General features: G+C 39.9%; 1 protein-coding gene across 5 annotated transcripts in view; it reads left to right on the forward strand.

The window, feature by feature from the left end:
• Positions 1-17,955, forward strand: part of vti1a (vesicle transport through interaction with t-SNAREs 1A) — a 110,020-nt gene that overhangs the window by 73,811 nt on the left and 18,254 nt on the right. Inside the window, exon 9 of one of the 5 annotated variants that reach the window (XM_053238387.1) lies at positions 16,146-16,189. The exons of the other annotated variants lie outside the window; for them this stretch is intronic. Within the exon in view, the coding sequence (XP_053094362.1) occupies positions 16,146-16,173 (28 nt within the window). The 3' untranslated portion in view covers positions 16,174-16,189. The remainder of the gene's footprint in view (positions 1-16,145; positions 16,190-17,955) is intronic. 5 annotated transcript variants of the gene reach the window in all.

Raw genomic sequence — 17,955 nt, forward strand, 5'->3', positions numbered from 1 at the left:
GATTCTTTATTGTACTTTGGATGCATTTACTTCTTATACTTCAACTTTTGCAGTTTTTAATCTTAATCCTTATCTTTTGCTTGAGCAAAAGTTTGTCTATGTTTACCATCACTGCAATGGCCTGTGTGGACCGATTTACAAAATGTATATCTTACGTTTAGCCAGTTTTCAGAGCCAGAGATAAACAGTAGCGTATCCTGTCCATGTTAGATAATAAGTCTTGTTTAAGATGGTTCCATAGTGTGTGTATACATGTCGTCTATACTATTAATGTGAGAACTATACACCTTTATGCATTTCTTAGGGTGTGTGTGGGGGGTCTGATGGGTTGTTGACAGACCTCTGGATGAGCCACAGTAACATGCACGCCTCAGCCTCATTACCTGCTGCTGAGAGCCACACAGATAATGGTGACACCTAAACTCTGTGTGTCTTTCCTTCTCCTATTAGTGTGTGCTGAGTGCTAGCTTTGGAGAAAGCTCACACACACAGCAGCAGCACAAACAAGCCTACGCTTCAGAGGAAGCCAGTTCTGACAGGGGAGAAGTGCTATGCTTTTAGATTAGGAATGCATTAGTTTGAAGGAATGGCTAACTCTGTGCTGACATAACTCTCCTCAGCTCTGTTACACTTAGTAATATTTATACCACTGCCTGCATTTCAGTTAAAAAGTCTGATTAAAGGATATAATTAAAACAGTAGGGGATCACCAATCCTCTGCATAATATTACATTCTAGCTTGTTGATTTTACTAACTTGTGCACTAAGTGGCATTTGTAGAGGAGAAAAAGATCCTATTTGATCTTTGTCTCATCCTGTCACTATCACTTTTTCCTGAGTTTTTAATTCAGCAGGGTCAGTGTGCGCATGACACTGAGGTGGTGGTGTAGTCGTCCTTGTCTCCTCTGTCCTGGTGAAGGTGTTTCTCAGTGCTTTCACATCACTGACTGTGTAGCTCTTGAAGTGGCTGCTGTGTCACACCAAGGGCAGCGTGGTGTTTGATCTAGAGTCGGGCAGCTGTCGCCATACAGGACTCCTGTATGATTCCCCAGCAGGAGCAGTGAGAAAGAGGAACGGAGCTCAACTTTTGATTGACAACATGGTAGGATCTCTTCACAACTAGCACGAACGTGGGCTTCTGTAGTGTCTGCTGCTGTTAAGGCACTGAGCAAAGCAATGACCGTAGAATAGCATGAGGTAAATCAATTCTTGGATGTGACTGTAGCTTAAAAACATTGTGTGACAGGGAAAAAACTACTGACAGAAATATACACAAGCAGTGATCACATTCTGTCTGACTAAAAAACTGGCAAAGGCAGTAATGATGCTTTTGTTAGAATGACTGGACACAAATAATTCCTACAAGCCTGAAGAAGAATCTGTATACAATGTGATACAGGCCAAGTATGCAGAAATGACATCTCTTTTTTTTTTTTGCCTGAATTTGTTTGTTCATTCTAAAGGTGAATTTGTTTTCTCTTGCAGTTTTTTTAAATCCCCACAAAATGTAATAGTATGTTTAAAGCTCTGGGTCTTTGTGTGGCATGTGATAACCCATTCAGAGAAAGAGTGAGCTTGGGCATCTGTCAAGAAGGGAAATAATGAGGTGACAGCATGGAGCGTCTACTCTTTTGCGAGGGTTTCTTCTCGCTTTTTTCCCCTTTTTTTCTTGTTTCTTCTCTTCTCCAGCGATCCCATTAACAGACAATTTAAATAGATAATGGTGACTTCTAGGAATTCTGAAGCAATTAGAACCTATCATACTGTTCTTCCCTGACTTTCAGTAATTTCAGTGCACCATTGTGTGTCGTTTGGCCTGGTCTATGTGGCCCCTGTACACAATGTCTTTGTCACAGTTCTGCATCTGGAGAGAGAAGCCATTTTTTCCTCTTATTGCCACCAAGGCCTGCCATCTCTCCACTACCTTCCCACTGAAGCAAGTCTCTTACTCTGGCCTGTGGTCCCTCTATGGTCTGAAATACACTTAGGAGATACAGTGTGTCACTTTGCACTTTAGAGTCATGTTAGAGCACCTGAAAAGTGTCCTAATCAGTGTGTCCTGTATAGTATATAACAAAGAACATCAGTAAGATGCATATCATTAAACGCGTTGCATTTGCAGAGGTCTTTGATGTCTGTCTGGTTTAAGCAGATCATTAAGCTGCTTCTATTTACTTTTCTTGGATTTATGAAGTGATTTTTGTACAAACCTACAGTCTTTACAAGAAGTAAAACTTTTATCTCTTCACTATGCCTGTCTTTGTTTCCAGTTACAAGTACATCCACAAATGTAGAATGTGTTCGCTTTTCACATGCTTGTGTCTCTTGTACAGTAGGCAGAATGAAAGATTCCCTAAATCACAGCAGAAGGGACAATAGAAGCTGGAGAACAAGCTGGTGTGCTGGAGAGGAGAGCACCATGGCACTCATTTTGGGTGGGTGCTGCTGTAGACTTTTTTACTACAAGGTGACTTTATTACATGAATTCTCGAGTGAAGTCGGAGTTTTGAGTCAGTGATTTGGAGTGCGCAAAAATAGCCACAGAGGCGTTCATAATTGCCCTTTCACTACAGGCATTCTCTCTCGCTCAAGGTCTGAAGATCTCCACAATTAACCTAAGAAGACAGGAATGGACAGTGAGCTTTTTATTATTATTATTATTATTATTATTATGATTATTTGTTACAGCGTCTGTCATTAGTTTTAAGGACTGAAGCCAAAGATCTTGCAAGACTTTTAGTTTAGTGGTAGAATGCGCTACTGTATTCTACTGTTCTAAAGTCAGTACCAAGGCCTGCAGGGTTTGAGATTGAGCATTTGACATTTTTCACCAGTCACCAGTGTAGATACTCACAAATATATAAAAATAAGAACACCTAATGGAGAGTAAAGACCGTTTGAAGAGAGGAACAACACCATTTATAATATAAATCTAAGTAAACCTGAAACAGGAAAGCAACCAAAAGCAGCATAAAGAAAAGTGTAAAATTGGCCTCCACATACCGCTCACTGAGTTTATGGTAACAACAGCCCAGACACATGCAACAGTGTCAACATTGTAAAGTTTTAATGTTTCCGAAGAAACAGACTTGCCATTAGCAAATGCCAAAGTTTTAAAAACATTTTAGTTTTATAGTATTTGTTCATTCTAAAACTGAATTATATTAATTTTTCTCACCTAATGGTGAATATTCTGTATTGTTAGCTCTGCTGTTATGTCTTATTTTTTTAATTACAAATATCCTACATTTTAATTACAAATATCCTACATTTTAATTACAAATATCCTACATTTTAATTTAAGAGCCCAGATTATGTCACAGAAACACATTAGCCTTATAGTTCATGGCCCTTCGAGGGTACACAAAACTGCCAATGTCACCCAGACAGAGATTGAGTCTGACATCTGTGCTTAGAGTGTCATAGTCAGTTTATGAGGAGTCAGGTGTGTGTTTTGATCATAAATCACTCTGAACAGTGTAACGCTTTCTGACCTGACACAGCCTGCTCAACACTGCTTCTGCAGGTGATAAATGTACAGTCAGAGTGACACATTCACCCTCACCATCCTTTACAGGTACAATACGGCTGGCCTTTTGTGGCGTGAATCCTACCTGATGATTTTGATGGAGGTTAGTTTGGTGGAGGTTGGTGAAGCTGTATGTTTTGGGGAAAAAAAAAAAAAAACAGCCCCAACCCTCAGTTTTATCCAGAGGCATCCCTCTCAGAAACCATGCAAACTTGCTACCTGACTAAATGTTAATATGGGAGGGGAAGCTTCCTGAATTAACAAGCAAGTACAGACACCCGCTTGTCCAGTTTATTTGGATGTTGGTGATCCACATTTTTCCTCTCTTGTTCACAGAGCCTAGAGAGACCGGAGCTTCAGCCTTCAGATTGTGTATTGGATCATGTCAAGTCTGCTTTAAGTTTCCTCTGAGCTTGCCCACTTAGGTTCAGCATTATTAGACTTTCCTTGGGTGAATGAGTACAAAAGGATATGAGGTAGGACTTGGTAATGGGCTCACAGCTCTCTAACCGAGTCTCCAAATGGAGCAGATGAGTCAAAGTAAGAGTGAGAAAACAGAAATGTTGACTTTTTTCCTTCACTTTCTTCCAATCACAACCACACAGCTTCTACTTATCCCCCTTTTATTATTTGTCTTTAAATTAACAACTAACGTGATAGAATGCTCAATGTCAGGTGACAGGCTTTCTTTGTGTGCAACCACATGCTGAAGGCCCTGAGGCAAATGAAGGCTTTATAGCCCACCTCATATGCTCGTTAAGGCTGCTGTTGTACTTTTGTTCTCAATATTTCACTGACAGTGGATAACATTCACAAGTTATCTTTTGTCTTTGCCAGAAACCAAAGCAAGGTTGTGTTATCTGTCTAAATGTAAGTATTGGCTGAAACTAATTATAGAGCATGTCCTCAAACTCCCCAGTGGACAGACTATAACGATGTGCTTTATCTGATTGAGCCCAAGCTATAGCTGACATCAACTACAGGAAGCCTTTGTCTTATATATGGTTTTTTTTTTTTTTTTTGTAGCAAATAGGATCTTGCCAGTTGCACTGAGAAGTCTAAGACCATGACAGATGCAAGAACTATATATTTTTACTCGTGGAAGTGGAAGGATAAAGAACATCTTACGCTTAATTGTATTGTGATAATGGTTTATTGATATGAATAAAGTGTACATTTCTATATATAAAAAAAAGATAGGTGCTGCATGTTTATAGGTATGAGAGAGAGACAGATCGATGGAGACGGTGTCCAAGCTGGGACATGGTTCTTAGGGATGCCTTTTTCAGTGCTGAGTTTGTCTCTCTCATTAGATGTTTTGTTGAGCTGTAAATTGCCTTGGCCTGACCAAACAGAAAAATGTCCCCATTTAAGAAATGACTATTGAATTATGGAGATGTTGTCTGCTTAAATATTCAGTCAAGAAGCTACATACGCGCATACACACACACACACACACATACTCACACATGGTTTTGTTTCTCTTCAGCTGCTTGGGAAATTAAACTTTTTCACACTTTCCTCAACTTCTTGCAGAAGGTTTTAATTTGAATAACGGAGCATTCGGGGTGATGCTTGCACTGATTGAGGTAAAGTCTGCAGTGCAGACATGACACTTTGCTCAGCAGTTTGAACCTGAGCACTATGCGACCCAGAGCATGTCTCAGTGTGGAATGTGTTGTGGTATGTGCTGATCCTGAGTCAGTGGTAATTAGAGGCCCAGGGCATTGGCGCAGCCTAATGACAGGTCTGTGGCCTGTTTTGGCTTTTGTTTGTTTGGAGTGCAGCACTCCACAGCAGGGTTTCTGCCCAGCTGGCACTGCCTGCTGGCCCTTGGCCGCCTGTCTGGGTTGGCGAGGCGGCTGGTCCAGGCGCTACAGCAGGCTCGATGCCAGCTGGAGCCCAGTCTTCAGTCTTTTCCACTCCCCTCCTCTCCTCCCTGAACCTCCTGCACCCTGGAACACGTTCTGGCTGCTGGCGACGATTGCATTTGTTAGCACCTCCAGGGTCAACAGCACCCTGTCACTACCTGTCTCACTCCCAGAGCAGTGCCAGCTCCCAAAGTGAAGAGCCTCCCCTTTTCATGGCACATTCCTCCTGCTTTATTAAGTGATCCATCCCTCAAGCGGAGATGGATTTTCCGCAATAAAGACTTTTGTGTTTTTGTACAGTGCCATGATATTTGATTGACTCATATGAGTAGATGCTGTAGTTATGAAAGGCTTTTTTTTTCTTTTAAAGAAACTTTGTTTGTTAGACTTTTATGAGGATATGAAAAACAAAATGCAGATGCTGTGCTGGTCACAGCAGTCTCTCCTTTCCTGGAGTGGTATTTTGATGATTCATCTTTCTTACAAACATTGGCAATTTGAGAGCATATAAACAGGAGTTTGTTCTCTGGCTGAACCGATTTAGTTTAACTGAGTTATCACTTACAATGGGCTGTGAAAGAGCTGTACTGGAGTTCATGTGCCATGTTCTTATTCACTCCAGGAGCTAAGGTCATGGAGGCTGCTCTGTTCTCTCTTACCTTCTAAACTTAGGGTAATTACCTGGATGTGGCACACACACCCTTCACTCACATATCCCCTATTAACTCGATAATTAAATATCCTCTTACATTCAGATGCCACCACAACTGCATACATGAGTGATGTATGAATGAACTTAAAGCTCTTAATATTTGTGTTTGCGTGTTTCACTTGAAAATGTCATTGAGCCAAAATTCTGTCTGTATTTAGCTGCATAATGCACAGAACAGTTTAAAAATCTGAAGGTGCCATTTGTGTGTCTTTAACAGCTGAGTTGAATGCTTAATGTCAGGTGACTAGCTCTCTTGGCATGTGTGGGTGAATTCTCATAAAGCAGCGGGAGTGCAGAGCGCTCTGTTTGTTCGCATATACGCCAGAGTTGAAAATGAACATCAACCCAAATCCCCACGTTCAGATCCAGCAGTCTCTGCTGACCGGGTCAGTGCATTTGTGTACTTCTTTGTTTGTTTGGTTTGAGCGGTGCTTCCTGTCTGTTCGCCAGGCCTCGAAAAGAGTCAGCAGTGATGGCGCCGAGGCTAACATTGTCAAGATGTTAGGAAGAGGTTGTGAGAGCATTGGCATGTTGGCCTGGCAGACCTGTGTCACTCTCCAGCCTGTTTGCTGACTGAGTTCAAATCCCTACACCTCAGCTGACCTGAGTACATATCTGTCTATCATACGCATGAGAGTGTGAGCTTGCTGGAGCCAGACGCAGCCATCCTCTGGCATTGCGTAGCCATTGCCAAACTGTTTCCCCACTGGATAAGCAGACACTGAGAGACTCTGTGACTCTGTTAAAACTTTCGGACTAGCATGGTCTTTATTTAATAAGGCATGGATGCCTAGCGCCCTGTCTAAAAACTGCCTTGTGGTCAAGCATTTCAGGACAGCCTTCGCATAAACCATCTTAAACACTGCTTTCCTTTCACAAATCTTTAATTATAGGTTTTGGGAGAGCACAAGGCACAGAGTAAATGCAAGGCACCCCAAGAACAAACAGCATAATGTCAATATCCAAAAGCTGAGAAATTTCTTGCTAAAATGGGAATGCGTTTAAAGTTCTGTTTAAAGACAGATAAATTCTTGAAAGAATATTTGTGTAATAAATTGTAATATTAGCTTGACATACACTTGTTCACAAACCATAGGGCCTCTGAGACCCCTCAACATTGTAATTAAAAACCCAAATGAAAATATGCATTCTGTTCATTAATAAACTATCATCTCTTCTCAATCCTGGCTAAACTGTTTATATGTTGACTCTATCTCTGGATGTTGTGTTTAGACAACAGGGGTTGCGTTGTATTTTAAATTAAATAAGTCACTTGGTGTGGGATTCAGATGCTGCATTTACCTGCTCAGCAATCTGATAGATGCTGTCCTGTGACAGTGACCATGGCTCACATTCAGAGGGACTGACCCCACTTACAAGCATAACTCACTCCGTCTCTCAGCCATTTAAGAGCTCCGTTTGTGCAAACAGTGGAATGTGACCCTTCTATTCCCCATCTTCTGCGCTATAGCAGAAGTGTCACACTTTCTGTGCTTCAAGGTTTCTATTCAGATATAGTGTCTCCTATACTTTTTTTTCTTTTTTATTGACTCCTTTTCCTGCTATGGGCTTTGTTTGTTTTGTTTAGTTACGGCTCCTTGTGGAGCTTCTGCCGCCAGGGCCAGTGTCTCTCCGGGCCTGAATAGGCTTCATCTGGCAGTGCTAGGATGTGAGGCAGATCTGGGTTGGAACTCTGAGGTTGGTTGTGTTCTCATCGTGTCAACGGGTTCTTTGTGCTGACCGTTCCTCTCAGACGACACAAAGAGGACAGTGAAGGCCAGGCCAGCGCAAGGCGAACCATGGAGAGAGACCCCCCCCTGACCACCATATAATGCTAGAAGACGCGTGCCATTGTTTTTGTTTGTTTCCCCACGGTTCTGATTTATGAGCCTGTCTTGTTTTTTTTATTTAGAAGAATGAGTCATTTATCCCCCAAAACCCCCTGCGTACCTTTATTCAGACTGGGTTTTAATTGTATGTGTAGTTTATTGCTAGCATTTTAATTGATAACTTAATACATGTGATGTTTAAGTCATAATAATATCACAAAGCTGTGAGTTCTTAGCTTTAGTAATTGGTAGGTGTGGTTTATCATTTGTCTGATATTCTCAAATTTCTGATATTCACTTCAGTCCAGTCCTCAAACCCATCAAATTGTCACCATTTTCCTTCATATTTGCTTGAGCAACACCAAATTCTTTACAGTAGGGCATAACAGTATCATTAGCCCACTCTGCTGATGACAGGAACCTGTGGAGAAGTTTTTGCTGACCTGCAGAGCCATTAGTGTTTACATGAGGCCGCAGGGCAAGCTAACGAGTGAACATTCTGCTGTTCCAGTTGACTGATGTTGGGGATTGGCCAGATAAGCATTTCAGGACTTGGAAGCATTATATACTAGTGTTTAAAACAGTAAGAAATGTATGATTTTTTTGCTTTTTGCCTGTGCTAAAGGCTGAAAATAACCCAGCTGTTAATGGTTTAAGCCAAAGAGGGCTGAGAGACAAAGCAGTTTTCAGTCACTTATTCTAATCTGGTAAGTAAATAATGTCAGAAATCTGGTTTAAAGGCTTAGCAATATTGTTTTTGTTAAATATTTTAATTAAATTATATATTTTTTATTTAAAATACTCTTGACTATGGTGCAATATCCAGAATCTGAGTATTCTTAATGCATACATTGTACTGCCAAAGTGCTTCCCAGCTGATGTGGACTTGGAAGTGCTTGGAAGGCAGTGGGTGCCTTTTTAGCTGGCTGAGAGAATGATTGAGTATTGAGCTGTAACTCAGCAAGCTCTTGCATCTAGTTTGGAGTGTTTGCTTTCCATGCCACTGAATAAAATGTTTTTCCCACCTTTCTTAACGGTAAACGCTAACATCCAGGGTCAAATCAATGGCCTTTCTCTTTGATGTGCCTAAATGCATTATAACGGCTGCATTTTAATTGGCCAGGAGAGGCGCAGATCAATACATGGTGTAATTGGCTGACATAAGATGGGTGTGAGACTTTATTATCATTAATATTTAGACATAATGTGGGAGGACCTGGCTAAGGTTAAATGTACGTCGGCAGCAAGCTCCTTTGATCTGGCAGATAAGCAGATCGATCTTAACGAGAACAAGTCAGAGAGATGGGAGAATGGGTGCTGCCAACTTTTATTGGATTTCAAGGGAGTTTTGGGTTGAGGAGAAAAGGCCATTCTGCTTCTATTCTTTCCCATCAGATTCTGACAAGACTAGGAATCGTTGTCCTCATCAGCAGTAACATAATAGTTGTTGAATGCTATTGCAATTGATATTGTGGAATGCTGTCCATTATCAGATATGTAGTGTGAGTAGTAAACTGAAATAGACGTTCGGCGTCAGTCAAGCCTTGTGTTGATATGATCATTGCCTAACATCCTTTTCAGTACACCCCTCAGATTCAGGTCATACATTGTCAGACTTATATACTTTCTGAGCTACCTGCACGTGCTGTTGTCAGGTAAATGGATTAGGGCTGTCACGAATACTTGATTATAATTGACAACTCGATTATGAAAAAAAAAAAAAAATCCTTGATGAAAATTTCACGTAATCAAACATTCAGCAAATGACACCAGTCTGAGAAACTAACAGAGTGAATATGTTTACACTGAGATATTTACAGAGTGTTTTCATCTGTTTCTGTTGTGAGCTCTTTTAAGGTTTTTAATGGACTACACTTTCAGAAAGCAGTTTTGGAGCACAAGCTTGTTTATAGAAGATGAAAAGTACTGGAGGGAAAATTTTATTGTATACACTTTATTGTTTAGCATTTAATTGTTTATACTTCAGATGTACTGTGAACAGTATTACCCTGATTTAAACAATATTAATCTGAATTTGATTAAACCAACGGAAAAAATGTCACGCATCATCAAACCTTTTCCGTATATACAGACACACCTCCCCACCAACCAATCAGCTTTTGCCTGACACATAGCAATGAATATGCTATTTATATAACTATTATATAACCTATACGTTATACCTTAACATAGCTTATACACTTAACCTATATGTAGGATTTATCTAGACAAATATTAACAAATGTCTGTACAAGTATATACAGTTGGGTCCATAAGTATTTGGATAGTGACTCAATTTTCTTAATTTTGTCTCTGTATACCACCGCAGTGGATCTGAAATGAAGCAATCAAGATGTGACTGAAGTGTAGACATTCAGCTTTATTCAATAGGTTTAACAAAAATATTCATTAATTTAGGAATTACAGCCATTTTTTTTTTGTTGAGTTGAGTTTGTTGAGCCCCTCCATTTTCACTGGCTCAAAAGTAACAGGACAAACTAACATAATTATAAATATAAGGATTATTTTTAATACTTGGATGCAAATCCTTTGCAGTCAATGACTGACTGAAGTCTGGAACCCGTGGACATCATCAAATGCTGAGTTTCTTCACTTGAGATGCTTTGCCAGGCCTTTACTGCTACCACCTTTAGTTTCTGCTTGTTTGTGGGTCTTTCTGACTTCAGTTTTGTCTTCAGTAAGTGAAAAGCCTACTCAGTTGGGTCGAGGCCAGGTGACTGACTAACCCATTTAAGAACATTCCATTCCCTTGCCTTAAGAAACTCTTGGATTGCTTTCACAGTATGTTTTGGGTCATTTGTACTGTGAAGCACCATCGTATCAGTTTTGCAGCATTTGACTGAATCTGAGCAGAAAGTGTAGTTCTATACACTCCAGAATTCATCCTGCTACTTCTATCAGCAGTCACATCATCAATAAACACCAGTGACCCAGTTCCATTGGCAGCCATACATGCCCATGCCATAACACTTCCTCCACCATGTTTGACAGATGATGTGGTATGCTTTGAATCATGAGCCCTTCCTTTCCTTCTCCATACTCTTCTCTTCCCATCATTCTGGTGCAAGTTAATCTTGGTTTCATCTGGCTTTTTTTTTTTTTTTTTTAAATAGATGTTTTCTAGCAAAGTCTGATCTTGTCTTTCTGTTCTTGAGTGTTACCAGTGGTAACATCTTGAGGTAAACCCTCTGTATTTACATTCATGAAGGTGTCTCTTGATTGTAGATTTTGACAATGATTCGCCTACCTCCTCCAGAGTGTTTTTGACTTGGCTAGATGTTGTAAAAGAGTTTTTCTTCACCAAGGAAGGAATTCTGCCATCATCCACTTTAGTTGCCTTCCGTGGTCTTCCAGGCCGTTTGGTGCTGCTCGCCAGTGCATTGCTCGCCAGTGCATTGCTCGCCAGTGCATTGTTTCTTTTTAAGAATGTACCAAAAAAAAAAAAAAAAAGCCAGATGAAACCAAGATTAACTTGTACCAGAATGATGGGAAGAGAAGAGTATGGAGAAGGAAAGGAAGGGCTCATGATTCAAAGCATACCACATCATCTGTCAAACATGGTGGAGGAAGTGTTATGGTATGGGCATGTATGGCTGCCAATGGAACTGGGTCACTGGTGTTTATTGATGATGTGACTGCTGATAGAAGTAGCAGGATGAATTCTGGAGTGTATAGAACTACACTTTCTGCTCAGATTCAGTCAAATGCTGCAAATTTATATTTGGCCACTAAAGTTTCTGCTGTCTTTCTGATAGGTCTGGTTTGTTTTTTCAGTCTAATGATGGCCTCCTTCTATTGCATCGACACCTCTTTGGACCTCATAGTGAGAGTTACCATGAACAGCTACCAAATTCAAATTCAACACTTGGAATCAACTCTAGACCTTTTAATCTCCTTAATTTTTCATGACATAATGAGGAAACAGGCCACACCAATTGTCCAATTACTTTTGAGTCTGTGAAAATGGAGGGACTATGTAAAAAATGGCTGTAATTCCTAAACAGTTAATGCAGTATTTTTGTTAAACCCCTTGAAATAAAGCTGAAAGTCTACACCAATGACATCTTGATTGCTTCATTTCAAATCCATTGAAATGGTGTACAGAGGCAAAATTATGAAAATTGTGTCACTGTCCAAAAACTTATGGACTCGACTCTTTGCTATATGATCTATGCTATATATCGACTACTCGATTATTAATCGAAGGAAACGATCAACTAAATTGATCAAAATCAGTAGTGACAGCCTAAAGTATATGCAAACATACCTGCATTTTCATTCTATAGTCTTTTTCCTCTAGAGAAGAAATAAACCAGCAAACTGTGGTATTACTCATGCAGATTGCTCCCTCTGTCTCTAGTGCTGGGGTTGTACATAAAAGCATAATGAAAGGAACTAAATGGATTCCACGCCGGCTCCTGTTTTATCTCCCTTTATGCCGGCCTGACACGAGTCGGCCCTGTCTTTGAAACGGCCTCTGAGACTGTCAGAGCTGACTCCCAACTGACACACAGGAAGAAAGAGAGGCTGAAGAGCATGTCAGAGGAACGTTTGATCGTAGCCGGGAAACAAGCTGTCAATAGCAGCTGAGATTAACCTAGCTCACTAAACATATATCCACATGTGCCATTCAGGAGAGATACATCATCCTTCCTCTACTTAAAGAGCATTATTTATCAATATGAAATTTTAACATTTCTTTCTCAGTAGTGTGCTGGAACCTTCACCTCTGTCCTGATGCCTGATCTACAGGAACGATGATGTTGGGACGTGGGTGTCTAGATGAAGGATGGTGCTACCAGTCAGGGGTGAAGGAACAGGGCAGATCACACCTGTCAAGCCTGTAGCCAAGCTATCTGCTTTTATGAGCTAAAACATAGATTTTTTTATTTTTGATTTCATTAGTGTATTTGAGTGTCAAGCTCTTACTGTATTGGATATTGAATGAGTTTTAGTATCAGTATTATATTTGTTAAGTAGTTCTCTGATTGATACTGGTATTTAGGAAATCTTAAATCAGTTGTTGGATACTTGTGTAGGTGAGAGATTCAGAGTGACCACTGGAGTGTAGGTGTAAGTCTAAGAAGAAAGAGTGTAGGTGTTTTTCATACAGATTAGTAATATCTTATTGTATGAAAAGATAAATAGAGCAGCACATGTAGATAACTCATAGACTAATGAATAAACTATCTGACTTAACTGTCATCCTAACTGACTTTAAGTTCTGGTGGTAGTGCAGACACACAGATACAGTTTATTCGTGTAATTGTTCTCTTAGATGTTGCTTTGCTTATTGTGCGTGTGTTTGTGTTTATGCATGCATGAAAGTATATGTGGTAGAGCATGATCAGGAGAAGATGAAGAGCATTTCTGAGTGTCCTCGCATAGCCCCAGCTCCATCTGTTCCTCTGTTTTAATTATTGTGGTAGTGAAGACAGAAAGAGCAGAGTGATTGTACTCATCCTTTCTACACATAATTCCGTAACATTAAAAGAGCTCCAGCAGAAGCTTCCAGATTTTTGCCATGTAAATAATCTTATTTGTCTGTGCTCCCTGCTAATGAATGTAATTTACTTTTAAAAAACAGCATTAATTAATTCCTAGCGACCTCCAATTCCCCCAACAGGGAATATGTCTCAATTAGGAAGAGGATGCCTGTTAATATTTGTGTTTAAATTGCATATATGTGCATATGCGTACATATGCTTCACTGACATGGAAAATAACCTTGCAATTAATTATGCTCCTAATTTAACATTGAGCTCAGAAGGAGCAGTTTTAATGAAAGTCTCCATTTCGTAGTGCTCCTTTCTGAGCATTAGGCACATTGTGAATTGCGCATGCTGAAATCTCAAGAAAGATACTCCTGTCTCGTGAACAGGGAAGAGGTGCAAAAAAAATCTTTCTTTGCCTTTTCTAAAGCCAGAATAACAAACAAGGGCCTCAAATTAGATTTCCCAAAACACAACATTCCCTCTCATTAAGCGGGTTGCTGTGGCCAGGAGCTGAAATAGCAGAGCCAAAGCTGAGTGTGCCATGCTCCCCTCAGCAGCCATCTTAACTACAGTCTTTAACTAAATGAGCAGTTGGACATTCAGGCCAAGATATGCAGCTCCAGCTCCTCCTATGATCATTTTTTATTCCTCACGCAAACATTTTTTTCATGTGAATTTTTCCTATTTCACTTTTGATGTAAAGGCATCTTGCATTCCCATTAATTTTTTTTTTACTCTGTGTATATGCAAGTGTGTCTGTGAATATGAGTTGATGCGCTTAACCCATACAAAACAGTGGAGGAAGATGAAGGTGATCCTTGTAGACAGTGTGTGTTTGAGAGAGACACACACACACCCCATCCCAGAGTTCTGAGACCTTTAATTTGGCTTCGGGTCTGAACCCAGGGTTTATGCTTCACTATCACAGGAAGGATGTCATCTAAACCAGTGTTTCTCAGATTAGTCCTCTGGGCCCCCGAACTCACACCAGACAAGAATAGAGTGAAAATGTGGACTTGAGAGTAACTTTTACTGGTTAGCTGTACCAATAAAGCCAGCGTTTGTGTCAATGAGTGCTGTCCATCAGTGACTAAGATATGAAGATGACCTCATGTCGTCTAGGCTTGTATTCAGCTTGTTACAAACAGCCTTTGTTGTGTAGACAGAGAAAGAGGGATAATAGTAAACAATGACAGCAATATTTTGGGCCCTTATAGATGTCAAACCATCTGCAATGTTTTACCACAAATGACTCAACACACCAGCATATAGTGTAGCTACGGAAACTTGAGGGAAACAATGAACAAGAGAACCAAAAAAATGCAAAACTGCTAGTTCTAGCAACATCAGAACTAACATCATAACAGAATTAAATAACACACACACAGACACACAGACAAAACATGTGCCAAGGGAACAGTTAAACCGGGAGTACTGGATATGCAAATCAGCACCAGCGCCATACCTGGAACATATTCCACCAACACACTATGAAAAATATAGGCAAATGACTTGAAATCTGCTGCCTGTCGATCCACGTTATAAATATTCGGCCTGGACACTTTAAACACATGTTACTTGATGCTTGAAGTTAAAAAAAAAAAAAAAACGTGAGGCATTTGTATGGCATAGGTCTTTGCTAATGATATACAAATGTGTAGTTTACTCTGTATATGTAACTTTGGGAAAGATAGTAGCTGTTTTTTAAGGATTTTGTGTGAAATCCTGGGAATATTGCAATAATCGTAACAAGCCCATTTTTTTTAAAACTGCAGTGTTTCGTGCAGTGATATTAAGTATGCATTAAGCTGTGATATGATAGAAAACATCTGAATTTAAAGAAAAAAGATTTGTTCTCTTACTTTGTCAGCTGAAGTAGATTTACTAGATGACAGCTAGGAGGGCTAAAGTATTGAGTGGAGACTTCTGAAAAACTAACCCAGGAGACAGTGCAATCTGATACAATGTCTGTTTTTAAACAGAAACATGCTGTTTATAAGTTCAAGTTGGAACTATACGTTTCTGACAAGCACTGAAGCGCTAACTTAAATCTGACTCTGCGACAAAGATTAAACATGTTACAACCAATCGGACCTTGAGCCGATGTGACTTCATCACCACTTACTCAGTTCTAATGCAAGTAAAAGTCATTTTTAATACTGTATAAGAATATGAATATCTGGGAATTCATAACGATAAGGAGCAAACAGTGATGAGCAGTCGTAACACTATGAGGTTAACTGTTAAGGCTGATGTGCAGTTGTACGCTTGATAGAGCCTACTTTTGTGAAATGTGAAAAGTCCAGCACTGCCACCAACGCAAGGTGTGTTAATGTGTGACAGGTAAATAATAGGCAGCTGCCAGCACTGCACTGAAGAATCTGACACCGTGATTATGAAAACATCAGAGTGAAATGGGTGATATGGGTGAAAAAAAAGCAAGGATGTAATTACACCTCGACTTCACCCCTCTCCTCCGGTTTATCAGGTTTTTTAAGGTTGTCACTGTGCTGGGCTTCATTTTACATTCGTGCCACCACAAACTTCTCCGCAGGCAAACACATTGACAGTGTGTACTGGCACACACAACCAGATGCAATCAGGAAACCCACGCAATGCAGAAAGACTGTGACTTAATAGCTTCTTGGGTTATTAACAATTGTGTGTTTGTGTGCTTGTGTGTTGTAGCTGGCAGGCTCTGGGTGTCAGGGCATGAAGAGGCATGGCCAGAGGTGCAGTATTGAGTTATTTTATCCTCAGTGCTATGTTGTAGAACTGGACAGGGCAAAAAGGCACAGAAAGAGAAAGACAGGCAGGATTAACATATAGTCTGCCTGTCTGTCTGAGCATTTTGCCACTCACCACATACCAGGGGCACCATTTCCCGCCCGGAGACAGGCCAGCCTGAGGATCTGATTGGCTGGGTGCCACAATGCACTTACAAAGGCTCTTTTGACTGCAGGTCAGTTGGTTAACCAAGCATTCGAGGGGGATAGACATTCTCCCAACCACTTAGCATGCCCTTCTTCTTCTGCTTCTTCTTCCTCTCTTCTTCCTCTTCCTCCTCCTCCTCCTCTTTCCTCTCTCTCATAGCCTCATCACCAAATAGGTCATCAATCTATTTTTTTTTCTTCCAGGTTTGGAATTTCTATGTTACTTTAAAGTATGCTGAGCGAGTACTCTGAGCAATTCTTGGAGCAGATAGAAGAGCTTACAGTGAACAGGAGTGACCTAGTCTCTGTGTATGAGTTGGCGGTGTGGCGGTGGACCACAATGAGGGTATAGAAAGATAAGATAAGGAAATCATAATTAATACTACGTTGCTACCTTATGCTACATCAGCATGAATCATGACATTAAAAAGTTAGTTCTTGGTCTACACATGCCTGTGGGGTTTTAAAACAGGTCCACCTCAGTTTTTTCTTAAATAATTAAGTTTTGATGAACTGCTGTTCAGTGAGACGTTTAATACTGGGCCACTCTGCCTTGACTTAAATTGTCCCATAAAAGAATTGTTTGTCATTGATCTGTTTTAAGCCTATCATTGCTGCCTTGATCTGGCCCCTATATATACATCCATTTTGGGTCTATGTTAAGTTTGGTTTCTTGAATACGACAGCCATGTCATCTCCTCAATTAACATATTAAATGCTTTCACTCTGGATAAAATATAGATGTCCTATAAATGTCTGGCAGTATGTCTTAAAGATACAGAGATCCTCTTAAGTTTTTTTTGTTGTTGTTTTCGTTTTGTTTTTGCATAAACATCCTGTCCCATGTCTATCCTTGAGGAATAAATATTAATTTCAAAAAATAACTGTTAACATATTTTTTTGTCTAATAAGCTTTCCTGCTAATCATGCATAGCTGCTAGTGTTTTCAAGTCTGTTTCATGAGATGTGAAAAATGAAATCTCAGTTGGCTTTCATACTAGGAACAGTGTAGCCAAGATTGATTTTAAAACATAAAATTAGTAGTCTAACTATTAGTAGTAAAAAAAAGTAGTAAAAAATGCAATTAAAGGTAGGTAGGAAACATACTAACTTTGAAAAATTGCTAACTAACCTTGTGAAAAGGTTTCTTACTACAGCTAGTTATACAGAAAAATTGCCTTCATGAAACCTTTGTCAGTGACTAACTTACTGGACAAGTGATTATATATTAAAACTGTGATATTGGGTTGTATGTTTATCATAAATTAGCTATAGTGTGTAAGACAGAGATGACATTTGTTTACCTTTGTGTCTTGCATACATGAATTATCCCAAGAGTTTAGAAAAATCTCTGGTGCTTTATATGTGAATGTCTCTCTGTTTTATGGTGCTGATAGCTTTATGTAGCACTGTAAACTAATCCTGTGCCAGCTTTATTTAGGGCGAAACAGCTGATTGTGTAAAGCACAGTAGCTTACACAGCTCGTAACCTATTAGTGTCTACTAAAGAGCAGATCAACAGCACTGTATGAACCTCGTTCTACCATCTCTCTCTCTCTCTCTCT

The sequence above is a fragment of the Pangasianodon hypophthalmus genome, chromosome 12 (assembly GCF_027358585.1).
Source record: "Pangasianodon hypophthalmus isolate fPanHyp1 chromosome 12, fPanHyp1.pri, whole genome shotgun sequence".
NCBI classification, from domain to species: Eukaryota; Metazoa; Chordata; class Actinopteri; order Siluriformes; family Pangasiidae; genus Pangasianodon; species Pangasianodon hypophthalmus.